Here is a 19,260-nt window from a genome sequence, read left to right as displayed (position 1 = left end):
TTCAGAAAATCACTTATAACTTTTGATTAAGTTATCGGACCGGGCTGAAACTTTGGCTTCTTGCTTGGACCGCTAGGGTTACATTCTGGTGGAGTTTGAGCGTTCTGCGATACGTAGATTTTCTACGCGGGCCGCAAAGTAGGGTTTATTTTTCTCCGATCGGACCCTGTACATGGTGCTACTACCAAAAACTGCGTAAATTACCGAGAAAAAAAACCACTTCTGGCGGCGGACGCTTCACATCTTTGAAGTTCCGCGCTTGTGCAGAATGTTAAACTATGTCATACACTAGAAGCCAATTAAACGTGTCTCGAACTATAAATTCAGTTTAGTATTTTAAGAGCATATATGGAGGTGTAAAAATTACACACAAATATGCGTTTAAGAAATTTGTACTACAAAAAAAAAACGTTCTAAAACAAAACAGATGGCGTTTGTAGAGTTACTGGCAGTCAGAGAGACGCAGGGTATGGCCAATTACGCGCACGCGTCTTTCTTTGTAATTGGTCCTTCGACGTTCTTATCGGCTGATACCACGTCCTAATTGGCTGCGGATCGAAATTAAGTTCCTCCGGACTCGCGAAGACCTGCGTTTCTCGAGCTTTGATAGAGTCTAGTCAACTTTTAAACGCACCACGGACATGTATTATTAGAGTATCACAAATGGGCTTCCTGTAATCACTGCATTTTGCCATGACACAACGGCAAGGTGTTCGGCGCTAAAAAGCAAAATAGTAAACGAGGATGAAAATGGCAGCTTTCCAGTTATCGACCGCGGAAGACGCCGGTACATGGGCAACTTTCTGGGACATTCATTGGAAAAATATTTTCAAGGAAATATAAATGTTCTAGTTGATTTCTGTTTTATGGTACCCAGGTAGTTTCAGTTCTCGCGAACATTACGATCTTTAGTCGAGAAAAGCAGAAATTGTTTTTTTTTTATATATAATTTGGCCGATAGGCTTCATTAAAAAAAAAAAAGTATAGAGCTGTGGAATAAATATTATACGCGTCCAACACTGCCTATTGATATTTTATGAGTGTCATCTCAAATGTTTCCAGGAACATTGGGATGTTCGTTGTTGTGCAGTTGAAATTGTCACTTTAATGCATCCGCTGAGGCTTCGATGCCCAAGAAGGCTGGGGATGTGCATCGCCAACGAGGCGAGTGCCTGGAGGCAAGGCCGGTAGGACTCATATTTAAAAAACAATATACTTTTTGGAAAAAACAAAAAATTACTTCCCTAATTTTTTTATAGGTTGAACAAATGAGGAGGATTGAATTTTTTGTTCCCTCCAAAATAGCGAACACCGTTTCCCAGATTTTTTTTTGGCTCTCAAAAGAACCATTTCTGCACAACCAGGGAATTTAACTTCTTTTTTAAGCAAATACACGACTTCTAAATTTTAATACGAGCAATTCAACTACTACATTTCAAAGAACAAACGAAAAAAAGTATCGTAGCTAACACCCGAATAGAGATTGATTAAGAAGTTCATAAATCTCCTAAATATTTTGCTTTTTGGAGCTCCTACTTAGACTCAAAATAGCGTCCTTCGGTGGCACAACAGGTTATGCAATTTTCTCAAATTTAGAACGAAAAATGAACAAAACTAAAATTAATATATTTCACAATTTTCTTTTTAGTTTTTTTTGTGTTTTATTTATCTTATTTGTTTTTCATACATATCCCAAGCAAAAAGAAAACAAAATCGCCGCGTTTCCTCTGGCATGAAATTACACCCTGGTGATAGTTTAAGGTAATCAAAATATCTTAACTCTTAATGCACGGTGTATCTGATATGATACACCCCTGTAAAAGGTGCTTTCCAAGAAATCAGAGAAGAAAGGCAGCGCCAATGTAAGCCGTAGTATCAAGCCCGACGCATGTTTTGTGCCACCTGTCTCAAAATTTCGAAAATACTCCTCCAGTATGAGCCATTTGGCTTCCCGGGGCTCAGATGCACGGCTTGCTGACATCGGCGAGATGCTCTTTTGATTTCATATACTTTATGACTAGATAGGTACTGTATTCGGGTATTCGACAAACTTTTAAGTATTCCATAAATCAAAACAATACCTGCGTTGCTCGTCCTCTGTATTTATTTAACCAAGAAGCCTATTTCGCCCTTTGAAATGACAAGTTCTGGGAGCTTTAGCCGAACTTTTTCCACTTGTAACCTCTAGTAGTTCCATTTTGTTTAGAAGAAGTGGTAGAAAAGTAAAATCAGTGGTGCTAATTATATGCAAGTAATTATATCTACATTCGCGATTAAGCGGGATTGCTTGAGCAACCAAGCTTGTTATACTGCTATTCATGACGGTTGTATAGGTCCGGCTGATTTAAGGTAAACCTGTGACTTCGCTGGCAAACTTTTACTAAGATGTCCGTCAAGACTAATATATATATGTGTGAATATTTATTCGAGTAAAATAAAAAAAAATATAAAATTGCAAAAGTAATTAAAAAAAGAAAAAAACGAGTAAAAATATCGAGCGTACTAGTTGCCCGCGTTGGCAGGAGCGTATTTCGAAGAGTTTGTTTTTCGCCCCTCTTCGAACCAGACTGACTAATTCCTCGAAGCAATCGCATGTACTGCAATTATTTCAGCGAGTGCGAGAAAATCGGTCAGCTCAGAATGTGGCAAATATGGAATGCGCGAACTGATTGACACTGTCTCACGGCCGCAGCGTTCCGATAGAAGAATTCGAAAGCCCTCGTGGAGTAAGTCCAACTCCGGCTCTCTCATCATCTTAGTTGAGGTACGTGGCAGCACGCTCTTCTTGAAACAGCAGAAAAAACTAGGCCTGAGATTATCCCGGCAAAACAGTCGATGATCACGTTGTCAGCGTATATAAAGGATGACGTTCTACCGATGTGGAAACGTTATCTCGCCTTGCATAGTTCGATGTGACAGATCGAAAAACCAGAGCAACGCCGCTAAACGTAAAGACCCACACGACCACCTATGAAACCAATTTTAGAGTCACGAGGTTTGAAAAGCATCCGTCGATAACCATGTCTCTACGTGCACGCAGTTTGCAGAGGGACATGATATCACTTTGACTCGCTGGCGGCACCGGTGCTGAGCAACACTTTTGTTAATATACCATCGCTCCTAGGAGCCAACGCCATCGTCAAAAGCGAAACGCTGCGCGCTCTGAAAGCGGCGCGCGCAAGAGTGACACCTACCTAATCAGCGCTAAATCAAAATGGCGGCGGCTCAGACAGAAATCTAACTCCACAAGCCCTACGGCGGTGTCCCCCCTTGTCGGATTTACGATTTACGGGAACCAAAAAACGGCATGTACCGCAAAGCACACGCAATTATCGCCTGTATTCACCTGGTGCACTTTTTTTTTATCCTTTCTCGAAGGAACTGTTTGCCACATGCTTAGGCTTACTCTGTGCGTTGGTTCATAGAAAAGCTAATAACACATTATCTTTCATTCCTTCTCTCTCTTGTAATAATTTCGGGAGGTGGCGGTGTCTTGTGATCGTGAGTCAAGACAACACGCGCGATGCGGTCATAAACAAAACAAATGGTTGCCAGTCCCGTGTATACTTGCGCCTTGACAGACCGTTTTCAGTCATTGCAGCGACTTAGAGCGTCGGTAAAGTATTTTGCGCTGACTTTATTGTAGTAAACACAAAAAGAAGATAGCAAAGCATTATAAATTTTCGCTGTGTGCAAAATCTAGAAGCCAATTTTCTGAAGAGGATCGATTAACATTCTCCTGTTTGTGCACTCCCTATTCGAAGTTGACCGATTTTCTCACACTCGTTGAAATTATTGCATCGCAGGTGAGTGCTTTACGGAATTCGTCCGTCTGGTTTGAAGAGGGACAAAAGGCAGAATTCTCAAGATGCCCTTCTGGCAACGCGGGCCACTATAGAGCGTTCAATATTTTTACTCGTTTTTTTTTTTTTCTTTTTCATTTTATGTTTTTTCCTAAAATAAATAATTATAAATATGTTTAATATGAACGGACGTCTTACTGAAAGTCTGCCAGTGGAAGTCGCAGGTTTACCTTGGCCAGCCGGACGTACAACCGTCATGGATAGCAGTGTAACAAGCTTGGTGGCTCAAACGTCATGACTTCATCGCGAATATAGGCATAAATATTCGGATATAATTTGTACCTCTGTTCTTAATGTTCTACCACTTCCTGTAAAGAAAAGTGTTGTATTAGCAATTGCAAGTTTTCGTCCCGCATTTGTATAAAAAGTTCAGCTAAAGGTCCTAGAATTACGGGCTTGAGTATCTCTACCCTCTCTTCTATCTCTGCATTTTACATTATGTCGTCTCTCAAGTTCAAGCTGACCCTATTCTAGCTCCTAGAACTTGTAATTTCAAAGCGAAAAACAGGCTTTTTGTTAATTAAATAAAAAATGAAAGCAACGGAGGTATTGTTTTATTTAGTAGAATACTTTAATGAGCTGTGCAACAATCTCAGTGCTTTGCTTAAGTATTTGTGGGAGTTGGTGTCTCGACCCTTCTGAAGTAAAGAGCAAAAAAACGATTTTGCCTGCATGTCCTAGTTTTTATTTTAAAAATTGACAAAGATTGAGATTTTCAGCACCTCTCAACATCTTCACCATCTTCCTAGTCACGTGCGATGTAACATGAAGGGGGACTCGCGGGGTTCCGGTGAAGCACCCTCTAGGACCATCCGTGAGCAGCGAGAACTCGCCCGCTCGCGACCACGTGACCACGTGGTCATGTGGCATTACCGATATTCGCGGCAGCGTTCGAACTCAAGGCGCCGGAAAACGAAAGGAGGAAAGTGCCAACGTGCTCGTCCGGGTCCGGGCGTCTCTGCGGCCGTCCGGCTTCTGGCGGCTCCTCGAGGTAGCAGATAGAGCTGAAGGTTTTGTTTACTTCGGATAGATGGCGCCACTGAAAGTCCGTATAATAAAAATATTGTCGATGATACCAGGCTTTTTACGATTTTATATTTATGTTGGAACGACAAGATTTATATAAAAATTACTTTTTATTAAGCTGGTAGTTGCAGAATTCGCTTTTTTTTTTTTTACAAGTCCCCCTTTGACGTCACGTCGCGTGGTTCTCATAGCCGCCGCTCGCGGCTCCAGCAGATCTGGAAATATTCAAATTTTTGCCTCGCGAGTACGCGGCGGAATCGCAACACTTCGGAGGCAATGGGCAAAAATGCCGGCGTGGAAGGTACACTTTGCAGCGCTGTGACATTGAAAGAAACAAAATGATGCAACATGTTTTTATAAATAACCACAAGAGTATTGTGAAGAACTATTACTAATATAAAATAAAAAAATCGAACATGTTTTTCTTAATCGTTCCTTGAAATTGTTTAACTTTGTACTTTAGAACACGTTTGGAACGCCATAAAAGTTTAAATATCTGAGATAAAGCACTGATTTATATATTATCAGAAAGAATGTTTCAAAGGAAATATATGACGCAAGGTCTTATGCTGTAGCTATGAAGTACCTGTAGATATAAGCTCGCAAATCTAGTGACAAAATGTCAAAGGAGCCACGTTTGCCTCATTTCGAACGCGAAATATATTAGCTCCACAATGCGGTACATATTTAAATGCATAGTTCTTATTATCTATTATAAGCGCAAAGTATTTGAGATTTCCGACATTTGTAGTTTGCGTAGTAGGTGTCCCCAAACATGGCATAAACGAAAACCTCAAAAATAAAATATGCCTCTGGTGCACTCAAAAATTTGTTTCTCATCAAATATCTTTTTTTGTTGCAAAATGTGTTTTTGTTTATGTTCACTACATGTGCTGAAAAGTAACATATAAAAAAGGCACGAAATAAAAATTACGTCCCTACTCGCGTGCATAATCTCATCTGAACAGAGCCTGTATTGGTTTTTGCCAAATGGCCTGTAAGGTTCGACGCGACCGCTTTTCGTTTGTTTTCGTTCAGAGGTAAGGAATGTCTCCGTTAAGCCGTGATAAACGCCAGCACCGGCTAGATTCAGGTTTATGGGGCTCTCTTTTCGATCGTGCCCGCCGTACTAGCAACATACAAGCGGAGGTGTCATATTTATGTTTGCTCACAGTACCATTGCCTGCTATTGCAAATTCGTGTGGCAACGAAGCAGTACTTGAGACCTGACAGCAGACTCAACGAACGAGAAAAGCCAAGACGTCAAATTGAACGAAGAATAGCGTTAGAGGAAAATTACGTAAGCTTCAAGGATTGCTTTCTAAGCGTTCTATTTTCCAAAGAGAGCTGCGCGCGAATGCCGGGCTATTGAATAATTGTGGTGCCCCAGCGGCAGTGCACTTGTCAGGAGCTAGGTGGGCAGACCTCACCTCGAGTAGCCGCAGAGAGGTTCCATGCGACGTTTAGAATGTTCACTTAATGACTCGTAAAATTTGCTGTATATTTTTCGTTCAACAACATCAGCGAGGTCATCGGGAGTCCGCGGCGCCTCATGAAGAAAGGACTACCCCCTATGAATATTTATTGGGCCCACGTAGGAAAATAATAAGGTTCACTAATATTGGTTTATTAATTATGTTCGAGTTACAAACTTCTTGAATACTTAATGTATGGGCACAATTTCAATTACAAAAACACTTTGCTGAGAATCTTTGAAAACCATTAAATCAACCAATTTTAGAAATTTAAAAGGAACGTGCAAATTTAGAAATATAAAATGAACGTGAAAAACCGCTAAATTTAGACGTGTTTTTAGGCTTCGGTTTTCTATTGGAGCAAATCACTGCACCAGCGGTCCTGACCTTCTCGATCCGCGGGAGGCAGGAGCAGTTGTGCAAAGGTGCGCTCCGAAGGAAAGCCGAAGCCTAGATACGCGCCCAAATTCAACGTGCTTTCGGAACGCAGTAAAATTATGCACGTGCCTTCTGTATTTCTAAAACAAGTTGATTTAGTGATTTTTTACGCTTTTTTAGCAATCTATAATTAAAGGCTTACCTATAAATTCACTCATCAAAAGTTAACTGCACGAATTTAATTAATAAAATGATTATATAGAACGTTATTATCTCGTTTTCGAACGGGACCTTTGGAAGAGACCAATAATACGTTAATCTTTTTTGTGCGATGGGTACTTTTCGCCTACATAAACGATTTGGGTCAAGTTTCGGGAATCACCGTGTATTTTTGTCATAGAAGCCGAAAATTCGATCGGCCAGAACCGCGCATGAATCGAGGTAAGAAGACATATATTTTCGGTGTCGAAAAATAAAATAAGAACATGTCTAAAGGGAGCGCCAGGAATATATCGATCCCCCATCTTGATTAATTCTTCATAAAAAAAAAGATAACGTAATAAAGCACGCGAGCTAATTAAAGTTAAGCATTTCTAAAATCCAAGACGGAGGCTAAACGGAGGGGACAAACACAAGACATCTTATGTTTGTCCCCTCTTTGTCGCCTCCTTCTTGGGTTTTAGAATCGTTCAACAAAAAAAAAAGTTTCTTTTCATATTTACGCAAATTCCTCATTGTGGAGAAAGTAAATGCACGGAACAAGGTATTAGGGTCACTGCATTATTCTAATGACCTACGTGGTTTCTACCCACGCACAAGCTGAAGGTCACGTAATTTACTTTCATAATTCTTCCAACTGATACAAAATGCCCTCCGGCTGGAGGGGATACCGAGGTTGCAGTACCTTGAACTGTGACCCTACGCTAGCACTTTTTTTTTATTCTTTTTTTTTTTTTTGTGGCGGCTGGGGATTACCGATAATTACGGAAAATACGACGCAGCCGTTATTTTTCTAATGGCCACTACTGGCCACACATGACGCGTCACACGCCTGTCAGTCGTATATATATACGCGAGGTCTGAGCGCGAAGGAACATTTGCAAACAAACAGTCTCTTGAGGAATCCGCTGATTCTCACAAGAAAATGAGGACTGCGGTGAGTATTTCTGGTAACTCATATTGATTATTTCAGCGATGTAACGGATTGGGATTTGTAGAACGACGGTGGAATACAATCACGAATCTGACATAAACTTGGGAAAAGACGAAAGACAACAGAACACACAAAGACTCTATGTATTGTGTTGTCCTTCGTCTTCTCTCCAGTCTCGGGGGTTTGTCTTAAATTATGTCAAACCTTCACCATCCTTTGCGCCCTAACTTTGTGTTCGTTACCTTGCGTATTCGTACCCAAAACCTGGCTACTAGAAAAACACTGAACAGTTCTAAGTTTTTTTTTGTTTTTTTTTTTTTAATTTTTTATTTTACGTTATTAGACACCGAGAGTTGCTCATTTTCGACACCCAGTTTAGACAATTAACAAATTGAGTAGTTTAATGTTTATGCCGAGGTTTCAAGAGACAGATGCTTTAATAATCTCATATGAGCCTTTCAGAGCTTGTTAAATGAATCAATCTTGAGATATCAACAAATCGGCTTTTATTCGCCTCAAGCGGGATGGCGAATAACTGTTAATCTTCCGAGAGAAAAAAAAAATAAACACCGGTACTGGTAAACTTGGACGGGCATAGTACGTCAGTGCCGTTGTTTTCAAGCTAGCGTTTTCTTTTTTAATCTGTAGATACGACGATGAGTCTTAAAACGTTATTGTGATGTCTTTATTTACAATCGCTAGTTCAACTTTTCACAAAGAAATGCCATGAACAGTGTGCGATGAACATTAGCAGAATCGCTACCGTAATAAATGTTGTAATAAGTGTGTGTGCAAAAGGTCTGCATCCTTAAATACAAATATGTCATTTCCGTTCACCGTCTTTTAGAGTTGGAGAAAACTTGGAGGACGCTTAAGCTTCGCCTTTAAGTGTGGAACGCGATTGCGAAATATATAAACATACAAACTCCCGCTGGTGCCCTAGCCGTGCAAGCGTGCCTTGCGTGGACTAGCCAGTAGCTTGTCTGGCCTGCAATGAAGAGTCGTGGGTACGAATTCCATTTAAAATCTTTCAAAATTTTCTTTAAGGCAAAATAATTCATTTATAGAGTGAAATCATTGGAGACATGCGGCGACCTTTACTTCACATCAGATGCCACGTTTTTCAATCACTTTCATTCCACGCGTGACGTCACGGTTTTACATAAAGATTGTGGGCTGTTTGAAGTTCCTGCGCGAGGTCATGTGAATATAAAGTTGGGGGCGTGTTGGTTTTTGGACAAAGACGACAGAAAGAATAACACACTTAAGAAAAAGGGACACATGAAGGAAAAAGTGTCCGTCGTCCCTCCGCCTTAAGTGTGTTACGCTTTCTCGTCGTTGAGATCACGTGGCTGTGACGTCATGACTCTATCGACCAATCAGGATTTTCGCGGCACGCTGCCAACGCCGGCTTTTCTGCCACGCTAACAAGTTTTTGCGACACGACCTCCTTAGCGCTATCACGTTAATAATTGATAATTAGTCGATACATAGAAAGGCCGTTTTGATAAATCTTGGTATCCGTGTGATTTGCCGCAAGACAGTAGCGAAAATTCGAGCACCGTAGCAGTTCACTTCTGATGGCTCTTTAGCTTGCTGATGATTGCTCCAATTGACTATCCGATTTTTCCAATAGCCGCGAGTATCCCGGATTATAAGGTTTTCATATAATATGCATCGCTTTCACTTCTTTGCACTTTTTTATTTTGTTTAAAATGGAATCTTAAATATATTTATATAAAGCCCAATCAATTTTTTTAAATAATTCAATAGCGTGCCGGGCTAAGACGCACTAGTTATTCTGTGGTGTTTTGATATAATGTTTATTTTCTAACAAAGCGAGGCAAAATCTTTATATTCTTTTTTTATCTGAAAGCAATAAATCCTTTCGAATTTTTATGCAGAATATTTATAATCAGGTGTTTGTTTTTAGCCATACTCTACAGGTGTTCACATGAATCCTGCGCACACAATCAATGTGTAATTAATATATACGGGGACTGTTGGGGCGTTACACCATTGATCAAGTAGCGGCTCTGTGAACTACGAATTGCGTTCAGAAATGTCTTGTTAAACACCTCAAAGTCAAGTCTCACAGATTTGCGTTTGAGTGTGTTCTAGGAGGCCGAGTTCACTCGTTGCCACTTACAACGAGAGAACACTCGAGAGCCTACATTACAGAGAGCCTCCAACTCCTCCACCGGGGTCATGTGGCCTATGGGCCGCGTTTGCAATACGAGCTGCGGAAAGGTGACGAAAACGTTGGTCGTCTGCGAACTTCTCCGCCTTTCCGTCTGCTTTCTTCGCCGCCACGCGACGATGCAGCGCATGCGCATTTACGACCAATCGACAAGGGAGGTGTCTGTCATTAAATTGCAAACGCCCCCCCTTGGTTATAGATGTACCCTCTCAACAATGTAGGCTCTTTAGAGAGCACACTGGCACACTAGTACGGCCATCTTAGGTAGCCCTGGAGCTGTGTATAAGTGGACCGAAGGTTTCGCACTATTTGCGAGACAAAAAGTTCGCGCCATGTATGAGATCTTTTCGCTCGTAATATTGTCAAAATTATTTCGATACCACGATGAGACTTAAGATATAATAAAGATATATGTAGAGATAAGCTGTGCTCCAGGGCTACCTGATAGGTGGCACCAGTAAGCTTTAGTAAACATAAAACGGAATGCACTGGGGCACCCTGAAGCGGAAACGGTTGACGAAGCCTTAGTCTGAGTTTAGTTACAATGCACAAGCGATAGTTTAGGCACGCATATTACGGGCAAATCGTTGGTGGAATCAGTATGTCACAGACAAGGCATAACGACGACATGTGGAACTCGTAAATCACAAGCACACAGGCCAGCTGACCGGGATAACAATGCGCAGCCCGGCGCGGTTTTGCGAGCTACCGAAACTAAACATATTTTTCAAATACCCAGGCTTTACTCTTTCTGGCATGCTGTATTATATCAAAATTTCAAGTATCTATCTATCTATATATATATATATATATATATATATATATATATATATATATATATATATATATATATATATATATATATATATATATATATATATATATATATATATATATATATATAAAAGGAGCAAATAAAAGCGGTTTCAAAGCCAACATTAAAGTTTTTTTGCGCTTTTGATTGGGGTGACGGGCACGTATATTATAACTTGGAAGTCGACCGGGAAGTTTAAAGCACACAGTATTGCGTGTTTTTTTTTTTTTTTTTGCTTGCGTGTGCTTAATTATTATTTGTTTCACATAATCAAACTACTAGTAACCCGTCCGGAAACAATCTGTACTGTGTCTCCATATTACATCTGACGTCACGTTTTCAGCTTGGTCAATAGAGTCTCTCAAACCCTCAGAACAAATTTAAAACTTCCGAACTTCGCGAAAAAAAAAAAGATCATTGTGACTTGTAGTTTGGCGTACTAGTTCAAGTATGTCTATTGATTGTTTGAATCGATTTTGGGGCAGATAAACGATTATCACATTTTCGTTTTTTTTGGGGGGGAGGGAGTTTGCTTTGATGATCGTGTAGTCTGAAACCATGTGAGGCTCACTCCCGTGCTTTTGCTCGTCTTCCCTGCTGCAGCTGTACCTGCTTGTGCTGAGCCTGCTGATTGCCAGCGTACTGGCCATCAAGGGCTTCGGCAAATTCGGACACGGCGGATTCGGCAGGGGCTTCGGACATGGCGGAGGATATGGATACGGCGGAGGATTCGGACACGGAGGATTCGGACACGGTGGATTTGGACACGGAAAATTCGGACACGGAAAATTCGGCCACTTCGGATAAACAATACTCATCACAAAAAGCAGAGTGGCCTGTTAAGACAACTGAATCGATCAAACCATTCCGACTTCTTATCATCTCTTTTTCTGTATGTCTCTCTATTTCTCGCTCTCTCTTGTTCTTCGTTACCTTAAAATGAGCTTTGCCAAATAAATGTATTTAACAAACCCTAGAACTTTGCTCCGTTTTCTGTATGGTTTTCAGATTTTTGAGGAGTCATTGCTTGTCAGTAAACCGCGAACCTTTTTTTTTCTTCGCACTGAAAAGTTGCAAGGCTCGCCCACTCTTCGACTTGGGAGACCCCCCCCCCCCCCCCCCTCCCCCCCCCCCCCTCCCCCCCCCCCCCTCCCAGGTACGGGCTCTTTGCTCATTCAGTTCAAACGCTTACCTAGAGCTTGCTCATTCGCCAATCTTAATATCAATATGTCGTTATTTTTTTTTACAGCAAACGTTGTTATTGTAAAATACTTCGTTGTTGTGTTTCCTTTTACTGAAATTTAATGTTCGCTGGCTGCTCTTTGAAGTCCTCAGCGCAACTTTATCTATTTTTTTTTTCAGCGGAAAATCAGAAAAGTCATACGACGCCAAAAATAAGCACCGTTTCCCGTTTTATTTGGCCTTCATGCCGAAACCTACGTGACCCTGGGGCCCTATCGGACAGTTCTGTGGAAACCATTTTACGCAGGACAGATATTAAACGAAATTAAAAGCCCACAAATCTATTGATGTCTTTGAAATCTTTTTCTGAGCAGAAGAGTTTGTGCGTGCATCAACCCATGCGGTTTCGTAGACCGAACTCCGACACCGTGAGTGTTTTGCGCTACGCCTGCTAAACCGTGGTTGAAGAAAGCCGTTCGTCCGTCACCTAGCCAACGCAGTGTGAATCTAAAATGCAGTATATATTCAGCACAGTATCTGAGACGTGCAAAAGACTCAAACTTATTACAGCGGATTTTTATAGGCCTAAGCACACATCGCAGAGAGAACCAAATACTCAAAAACCGACGAACAGAACATTCAGCTGCAAAAGGCAAGCGAACCGTTAACGTGTTCTGGGGCGTCTTTGTAATCCAGTTTCCTGGAGGCCATGGTCTAAAGGGCGGCACTAGCTCGGAGCTTGTGTACCACGTTGCCTCCGCGATGACGGGGTGACCTCGCTACGAGGGGCGTGAACATGACGGCTCCACCGTGTCGACGGGCCCCTCGTAGACAAGGCCAGCGCATTATTGGCCATCCTTAGTGGATTCCCATACCATCCCAGGCGGCAAACACGCTGAAGCTCAACCAGAGCACGTGACAAAGAGACGCCTGCATCTTGGCGTCGCCGTGTGGTAGCATCGCGCTCGTTATGAGACGCTGCAAGGCGCACTCGAGGCGACGCGGACGCAAGATTGGCCGCGCTGTGCGGATACACCACTACCACCAGTTGCTGCCATCGATGTACCTACACCTCCGGCACCAGCTGCACTGGCAGCACACCGAGCCGTATTCAGTTAACGAGTGCAGCCTACGTATATTAAAACGCATAGCGGAAGTAACTGCCCTGCACTTTTCTGTCAAGGTACACGTTTGCTACGTACGCGCCATACAAGCCAGCGGTACGAGCCATGTTCCCCGACTGACGGAGAGCCACCCGACACTCCCGGTTTAATGAGCGCGGGGCCCTCGGTGTTTCCCTCTTCTGTCTCTCTCCTGTCTGAAACATTGACATCGGCGGATAACTGCCGATTCCTGGCAAGGCAGAAGATGCTGTGTGCTGGATTCGCCTAGACGCTTTTTTTTTCGTTCTGATGAGCTCAGTTAACCGCAACTTGACTCAGCCACCGTCACTCGTAAGATACACGCTGGCTTGTGCAGGTAAATCGAACCAGCCCAGTAGAGATTACGCTTAAGATATGAAGACTCGGAGCTTCTGTTCTATGTGGCATAGGGCCAGGTCGCCTAAAAAAGGGCGCATAGACCTCCTGCGTTGCTAAGGAAACCTTTGACGTATGCAGAAGCATGCCTGGCCTGGTGCGGAACGCGATCACGAGGAAAAGGCGAAGAAACAATAAAAAATTCCGAGGACACCTAACCACTTTTTATTAGATGTGACTGCAAAAGCATTCACGGCGCCGAGAGGTGCAGAAGCGGCCGCAGCGCCAAAAGGGAGTGCGGCGGTGCGCCGCGCAGACCGCCCTGGCTCGCTGGTGGCCATGACTGCTGCGCTGTTGAGTGAGGCAGCGGCGGGAGTGCGCAGCTCGGCACGGCGCCGGAAGTGCGTGACGAAGCATCTGCGTTGCTGTGCCTTTCTTTGTGTAGACAAGAGTTTTCGGGTCCTGCAGTATTGGGATCGGGGCCCGAGGAAAGTGTCCGAACCTCCGTTTTGCTCCCGTCTGCCTATTTGTTACTTGATCTCCAATTTTTTTAAAGGCTTCTCTCGCTGATTTCACAGGATAATCAGTCGATTACCAAAATGTTGCAAGCAGGATGGCAAACTATCAGGTATGAATGCCAAAAAAAAATGTTTCCTTTTCCTGAGTTTGTTCCCGGATACGTGTGAGTTTGAGCGTGTGCGTGTCGTCTGCCTGCCTTCGCTTTGTTATGTGCTTACGCTTGTGCGAGCTTGCGTGCGTATATGCTGGCATGTCTAATGTCCTGCACTTCGGTGTGACTTCAGTCTACTGCTACTCTTTTACACTTAGCTTAATGTTGTCTAATATGACCGTACTTCTACCTCGCGTTAAAATCAAGTGGACTTAATTCGCTCACGTACATCCAAACCTTTGCATCGGTGTTTACTTCAAAATGAGCTTCATTGTTGATAAGATCCGTAGCACAAGAAACAATATAATCTCCCGTCTAATATTCTTATTTATTATTATTGTCTTTTAGGATCCATGTTTCTTACGTTGTTATATTTTTAAGCCACATCTAAAAACTTCGTCGGGACACCATGACTATGCTGAATGCTTAGAGAGTTTTTCATACAGTGGTCACCGGATCATTTTTTGTATTGTCTACAGTTTTGAAGGAAGTACACACCCTGCAAGTATCAAAGGAACAATGAAAACACTTAGGGGCAAGGAGAGACAGCACAGTTCTTTCACCAACCCGCTCTTTGTTCTTTGTTTACATCCTATCAAGCCGTTCGAATGCTCTTTAGTGTACGCTTATCAGAGTAAAACAAAATGCTGTAAAATTGGGGGGAAAAAACGTTAAATTTCAAACTGAAAAGGGCCGTTTGAAATCTTCATTAAATTTAGACAGCTAAATCACACTAAACATACAATGATAAATATTACACGGACACAAAATGTACACTATTTTTTTTTTATTTTGAGATAATTCAATAAAGAAAGATAATATATAGTCGTTGGTGTTTAAAAAAAAAATAACGTGGCAGGTATGCTGTATAAATAATGGATCGGGACGTTAACGTCCGAATAATGCAATAATGTGTGTTCAAACAAACTTCAGGCGGCGGGTATCGTATCGTTGTGCGTTTTGAAAAAGTTATCGTAGCCATAACGTTATTAACAGGACATTTTTGTTAGGTAATCTTGAAGCCGCCGTCACACTTGCTCACACATCATAGAAGAACCACGGTGTTCACTACAGACATAATGACAATTATCTGAGACCCTTGTCAAGCATCTTCGTATCCTATTTACAATATACATGTTTAAAAGATGTCTAAAGACATTTTTGGCATGAGTATCATAACAGGACCGTCACAGTATAAAGAAACATGCCTCATACAGTGTTTGCAGACTGCCTTTTGTATGATGTATTATCATTGTGACCACAGCTTTGCCATCTCTTAATTTGTATTGCCGTCTATAAAAAACACGCGCATAAAATTATTAATTCGTATACGGTATGCACCAAACAAAACTCATTTGTTTTTCTAAAGACTTTTTGTTTCGTGAATGTAGCTGCTACACCCACGAAAAAAAAAAAAAAAAAAGTGCACAACATGCGGCCCGCGCGCCGCGTCCGGCTAGCAGATACTTCCTGTGCGGCCCGCAGACATGACACTGCGAGATATGCTCAAGACTGCAACCAGTGCGATGGTGCCAGATATTTAAAACCCGTCTACCAGTTATTAAAACCTGCATAGTTTCCAATAAACAATTTTTTGGGCCCACGTTATTTTTGAGTTGTGCAGCCCTGGGTAGCAGAATGGATTTTGCTGGCGTTTCACGTTGGACGACGTCTTGACAATTTTGTCTCTCCGGCCAATGAACAAGGAAAGGACGCATATTAGTCGCAAAAAAGCCCCCTTTTTTCGTCGGTTTTCCGAGCCGGGCAAGTCAACGAGACGGAACTAATAGATTCTCGAAAGCAGTGTCGGATTTTCCGGAACATTCTGCCTAAATGTCCGAGGCTGGCATACTTCGTAAAAAGGGAGTGGTGCGGCAGCATTTGTGTCTTTGACTGTCCAGCCGCGACAGACTGGTTTACTCGGAAACGACGCAGTACTTTACTAGAAAATCGGTCTTTCACTAGGGCGAGGGAAGGGTATAAAAGCATCGGGCCCCCGTAGTCCGAGCACCATACTCACAACTACCTAGTCCCAAAGCCGCAGCAGCTAGGAGCACTCTTCACACGGCCACTATGAAGTTCACGGTAAGTCAGGCTTCTGCTCCAGAAAACGTCGTGCGAGTAATACGGACTTTTTAGGGATCGTTCTGATACCTCCGATACCGATTCCCGACGACGATACAATACATGCGCATAGGCGTTGGTGGAGTAACAGGTATCGTTATCGAAGCAGTCGGAACGGTCCACTAAAACTTAATATTCTAACTTCGCTGAGCGGTACCATTAAGACGCAGTCAAGGTATAGAACTTCTCCCAACTTGTATCGAAACCAAACCAGACTTCAAACGTGCCGGGTTCTTCAGTCCTTAGTGTATATTTCAAGTTTTGATTGAAGGTCTGAACCAACCTTATTGACGTCATCGGGACTTATACGTCGCTCATAAAGTAGATACATAGAAGCTAAAACAAAAATTTAAAACGGCTTTGTGCTTTTGCTTCCAGTGAAATTGGCTATCGCAGAGGAGCACGATAGAATAGCGCGGTGAATTAGAACATCTGCAGCAGCTACTCTGTATTGACCTTCTGCCCCTTTGTTTTTTCCAAGGGCGGATACAATTTGCTACGGTCCAGTGCTGAACAAGTGTTGTTGCCGAAATTCGTTCTCTTACGAGTGGTTCTTTATACTATCACTATATCGTCATCTTGAGCACACAGGAAAACGTAGAGTAGAATTTGAATTTTAATAAAAAAATGTAAATATTTTGTGACTTCGGGAGTATGATTGGATATAGGTTTAAATTTTGTGGTATAGGGCTCACAACGTTATGATTTATACCGATACCCCACTTCTTTAAACCAGGCTAACGTTTGCATAGGCTAGCTGTTAAATAAGTCGATCCGGGTATTGCATTATTTCGTTACACGACAAGACATAATTATGCGGCTAAGTGAAAATGCGAACACATGCAAAACGAAGATATTTGCGTAGACAATATATTACCATCAAATAATTCTTACTGAGCAAAGTTAGGTAAATATCGTCCCATGTTCGGCACCTAAAAACTTTTTGTTCAATCAAACGTTTTGCTGATTTAATTTAAAGTTAACGTTTAGTGATGTCAAAAAATGTTCTCCCCTCAATGAAGACTTGGTTTTCTTTTAGAACAATAATAGAAAAATAACTCAAGAACGGCACGCGCAACAACAAAAACTCACTAGAGTAACAAGAAACGCACATCGAAAGCTACTACAGAGCATTCATATAGTCAGTTCAATGTTCATGCCCTCACCAGTTGCCACGCCGCCGTGCTATCTAACAGGTAGTTGTCTAGTTCTGGAATTCTTAATTTAAAAAAAAAAAAAAGGTTTTAACGCAAGCGTTTGATTTCGGCATGACACACGACTGCCACTCTAGCATTTCCAAGCAGTGCGTTCCAAGGCTTCGCATGTGTAAACAATCACATCGCAGCCTTTACCTCTGTAGGGTTCACCTACGTCGGAGAAATTTGCTTTTTGTGTGGAGACATTTAAGACCTCAAATATAAAGTTCTTGCTAGTTTGTCAATTCAATTTTCCGTCGAGACTTTCATAGGGCATTGGGACATTAAATTTGAGAAGTTTCTCGTTCACCTTGACCTAATGTTGACGCGCAAAAGTACACAGTAACTGTATTAAACACCAAGTTTGACATTTACTTTACGTGTCCGTCTCAGAGTACAGTGGTTGTTCGCAGTTCAACTCACAACTGACGCTGCAAACTTCCTTCGTTGCAGCTATCCTTGATTGTTCTCTGCCTGGCTGTTGCCGGAGCTTTTGCCGGCTACGGCTACGGCCTCGGCTACGGAGGCTATGGAGGCTACGGTGGATACGGCGGCTACGGCCTGTACGGAGGCTATGGAGGCTACGGCCTCGGTGGATACGGTGGATACGGCGGCTACGGCCTCGGCGGATACGGAGGATATGGAGGCTATGGTCTTGGCGGATACGGCGGATATGGAGGCTACGGAGGCTACGGATACTTCGGCTGAGAGTGTCTGCGTGAACCCATCGTGTAGAGTGCCCACCCTGCTGGGCCAAAAATAAATGTGTGGAATTGCAACTGTTGTCTCGTTCAGCACCCTAATCGGTGACTGGAGCCAATCTTTGGGCTTAGTGTATTGCTTTCTATATGTAAAATGATGACGGTAGTAAATTCCACAGCACTCATATGCAATATTGGTGAGCGAAAACCAGTTATGGTAAGTCATGTGGTTCTTTCTGTGCGTACCAGGAAATAAATACAAGCTTCTACAGCTTTTCCAGGACTAGGGTCCTCCCCCGAGTTCTCGAAACTAATTTATGTAATAATGTTTGTTTTCCTTATTCCGTATTAATACACTACGCTTGATTATCGATACCCTATTGCTCGATTGTCTTGTGGGCACCGCAGTCTTGTTGCCTAGAGCAGGGGTGGCGCAATCGTCAATTTTCACGATTCAAAAATGCGACTTGCTGAGCTTTAGATAGTCAGGTAGCTTAGACGATGTCGTATTTTTAGCTCGGTCGCGGTTCATTTTTGGCCTCTCTAGTGGGCGAAAAAAGGCTTTCTGCGATTACAAGTAAATATTCAGATTACTGGCGACTTTGAGTTTAGACACCAAGGTGGATTAATTTTGTTGTTCTGAAACGTAATATATTTACTGGCCTTAGTCCGTACCTGGTGTGCATAGTCTGCACATGTGGTGCATCTTGCTTCTGTTCGCTAACCTATGCTGCAACTTCTTCAAACTTCGGTAGAGTGGGTGCTCTGTGCTTTATTCTATACCGGCATTAGTTTCAGAACTTCTAAAGGTGTTCCCATCTTACGCGCTTTTCTACTCAACATCCAACTTTTTTTTAAAGTGCGGTTTGACTTCAGCTCTTCCACGCTAAATTTGAAAGACACCTTGAACACTTTTTGTGGATTTGTAGGCATCACGGCCCTCTCTGAAAGGCTTGACAGACCCCTATTTATCTGCAGCAACGTTCTTTCAACCGTAGCT

At 42.4% G+C, this 19,260-nt stretch overlaps 1 protein-coding gene across 1 annotated transcript; it reads left to right on the top strand.

The window, feature by feature from the left end:
• Positions 1-16,312: 16,312 nt before the first annotated feature.
• LOC121048008 (glycine-rich protein) lies at positions 16,313-18,267 on the top strand. The gene is made up of 2 exons (XM_040503813.2): positions 16,313-16,324; positions 18,013-18,267. The coding sequence occupies exons 1-2, from the start codon at positions 16,313-16,315 to the stop codon at positions 18,265-18,267; spliced, it is 267 nt and encodes an 88-aa protein (XP_040359747.2).
• Positions 18,268-19,260: the final 993 nt, after the last annotated feature.

The sequence above is a fragment of the Ixodes scapularis genome, unplaced genomic scaffold (assembly GCF_016920785.2).
Source record: "Ixodes scapularis isolate PalLabHiFi unplaced genomic scaffold, ASM1692078v2 PGA_scaffold0__279_contigs__length_252992795, whole genome shotgun sequence".
Lineage (NCBI taxonomy): Eukaryota > Metazoa > Arthropoda > Arachnida > Ixodida > Ixodidae > Ixodes > Ixodes scapularis.
Note: the sequence above shows the minus strand (reverse complement) of the source record. Positions and strands in the feature narration are given on the sequence as shown.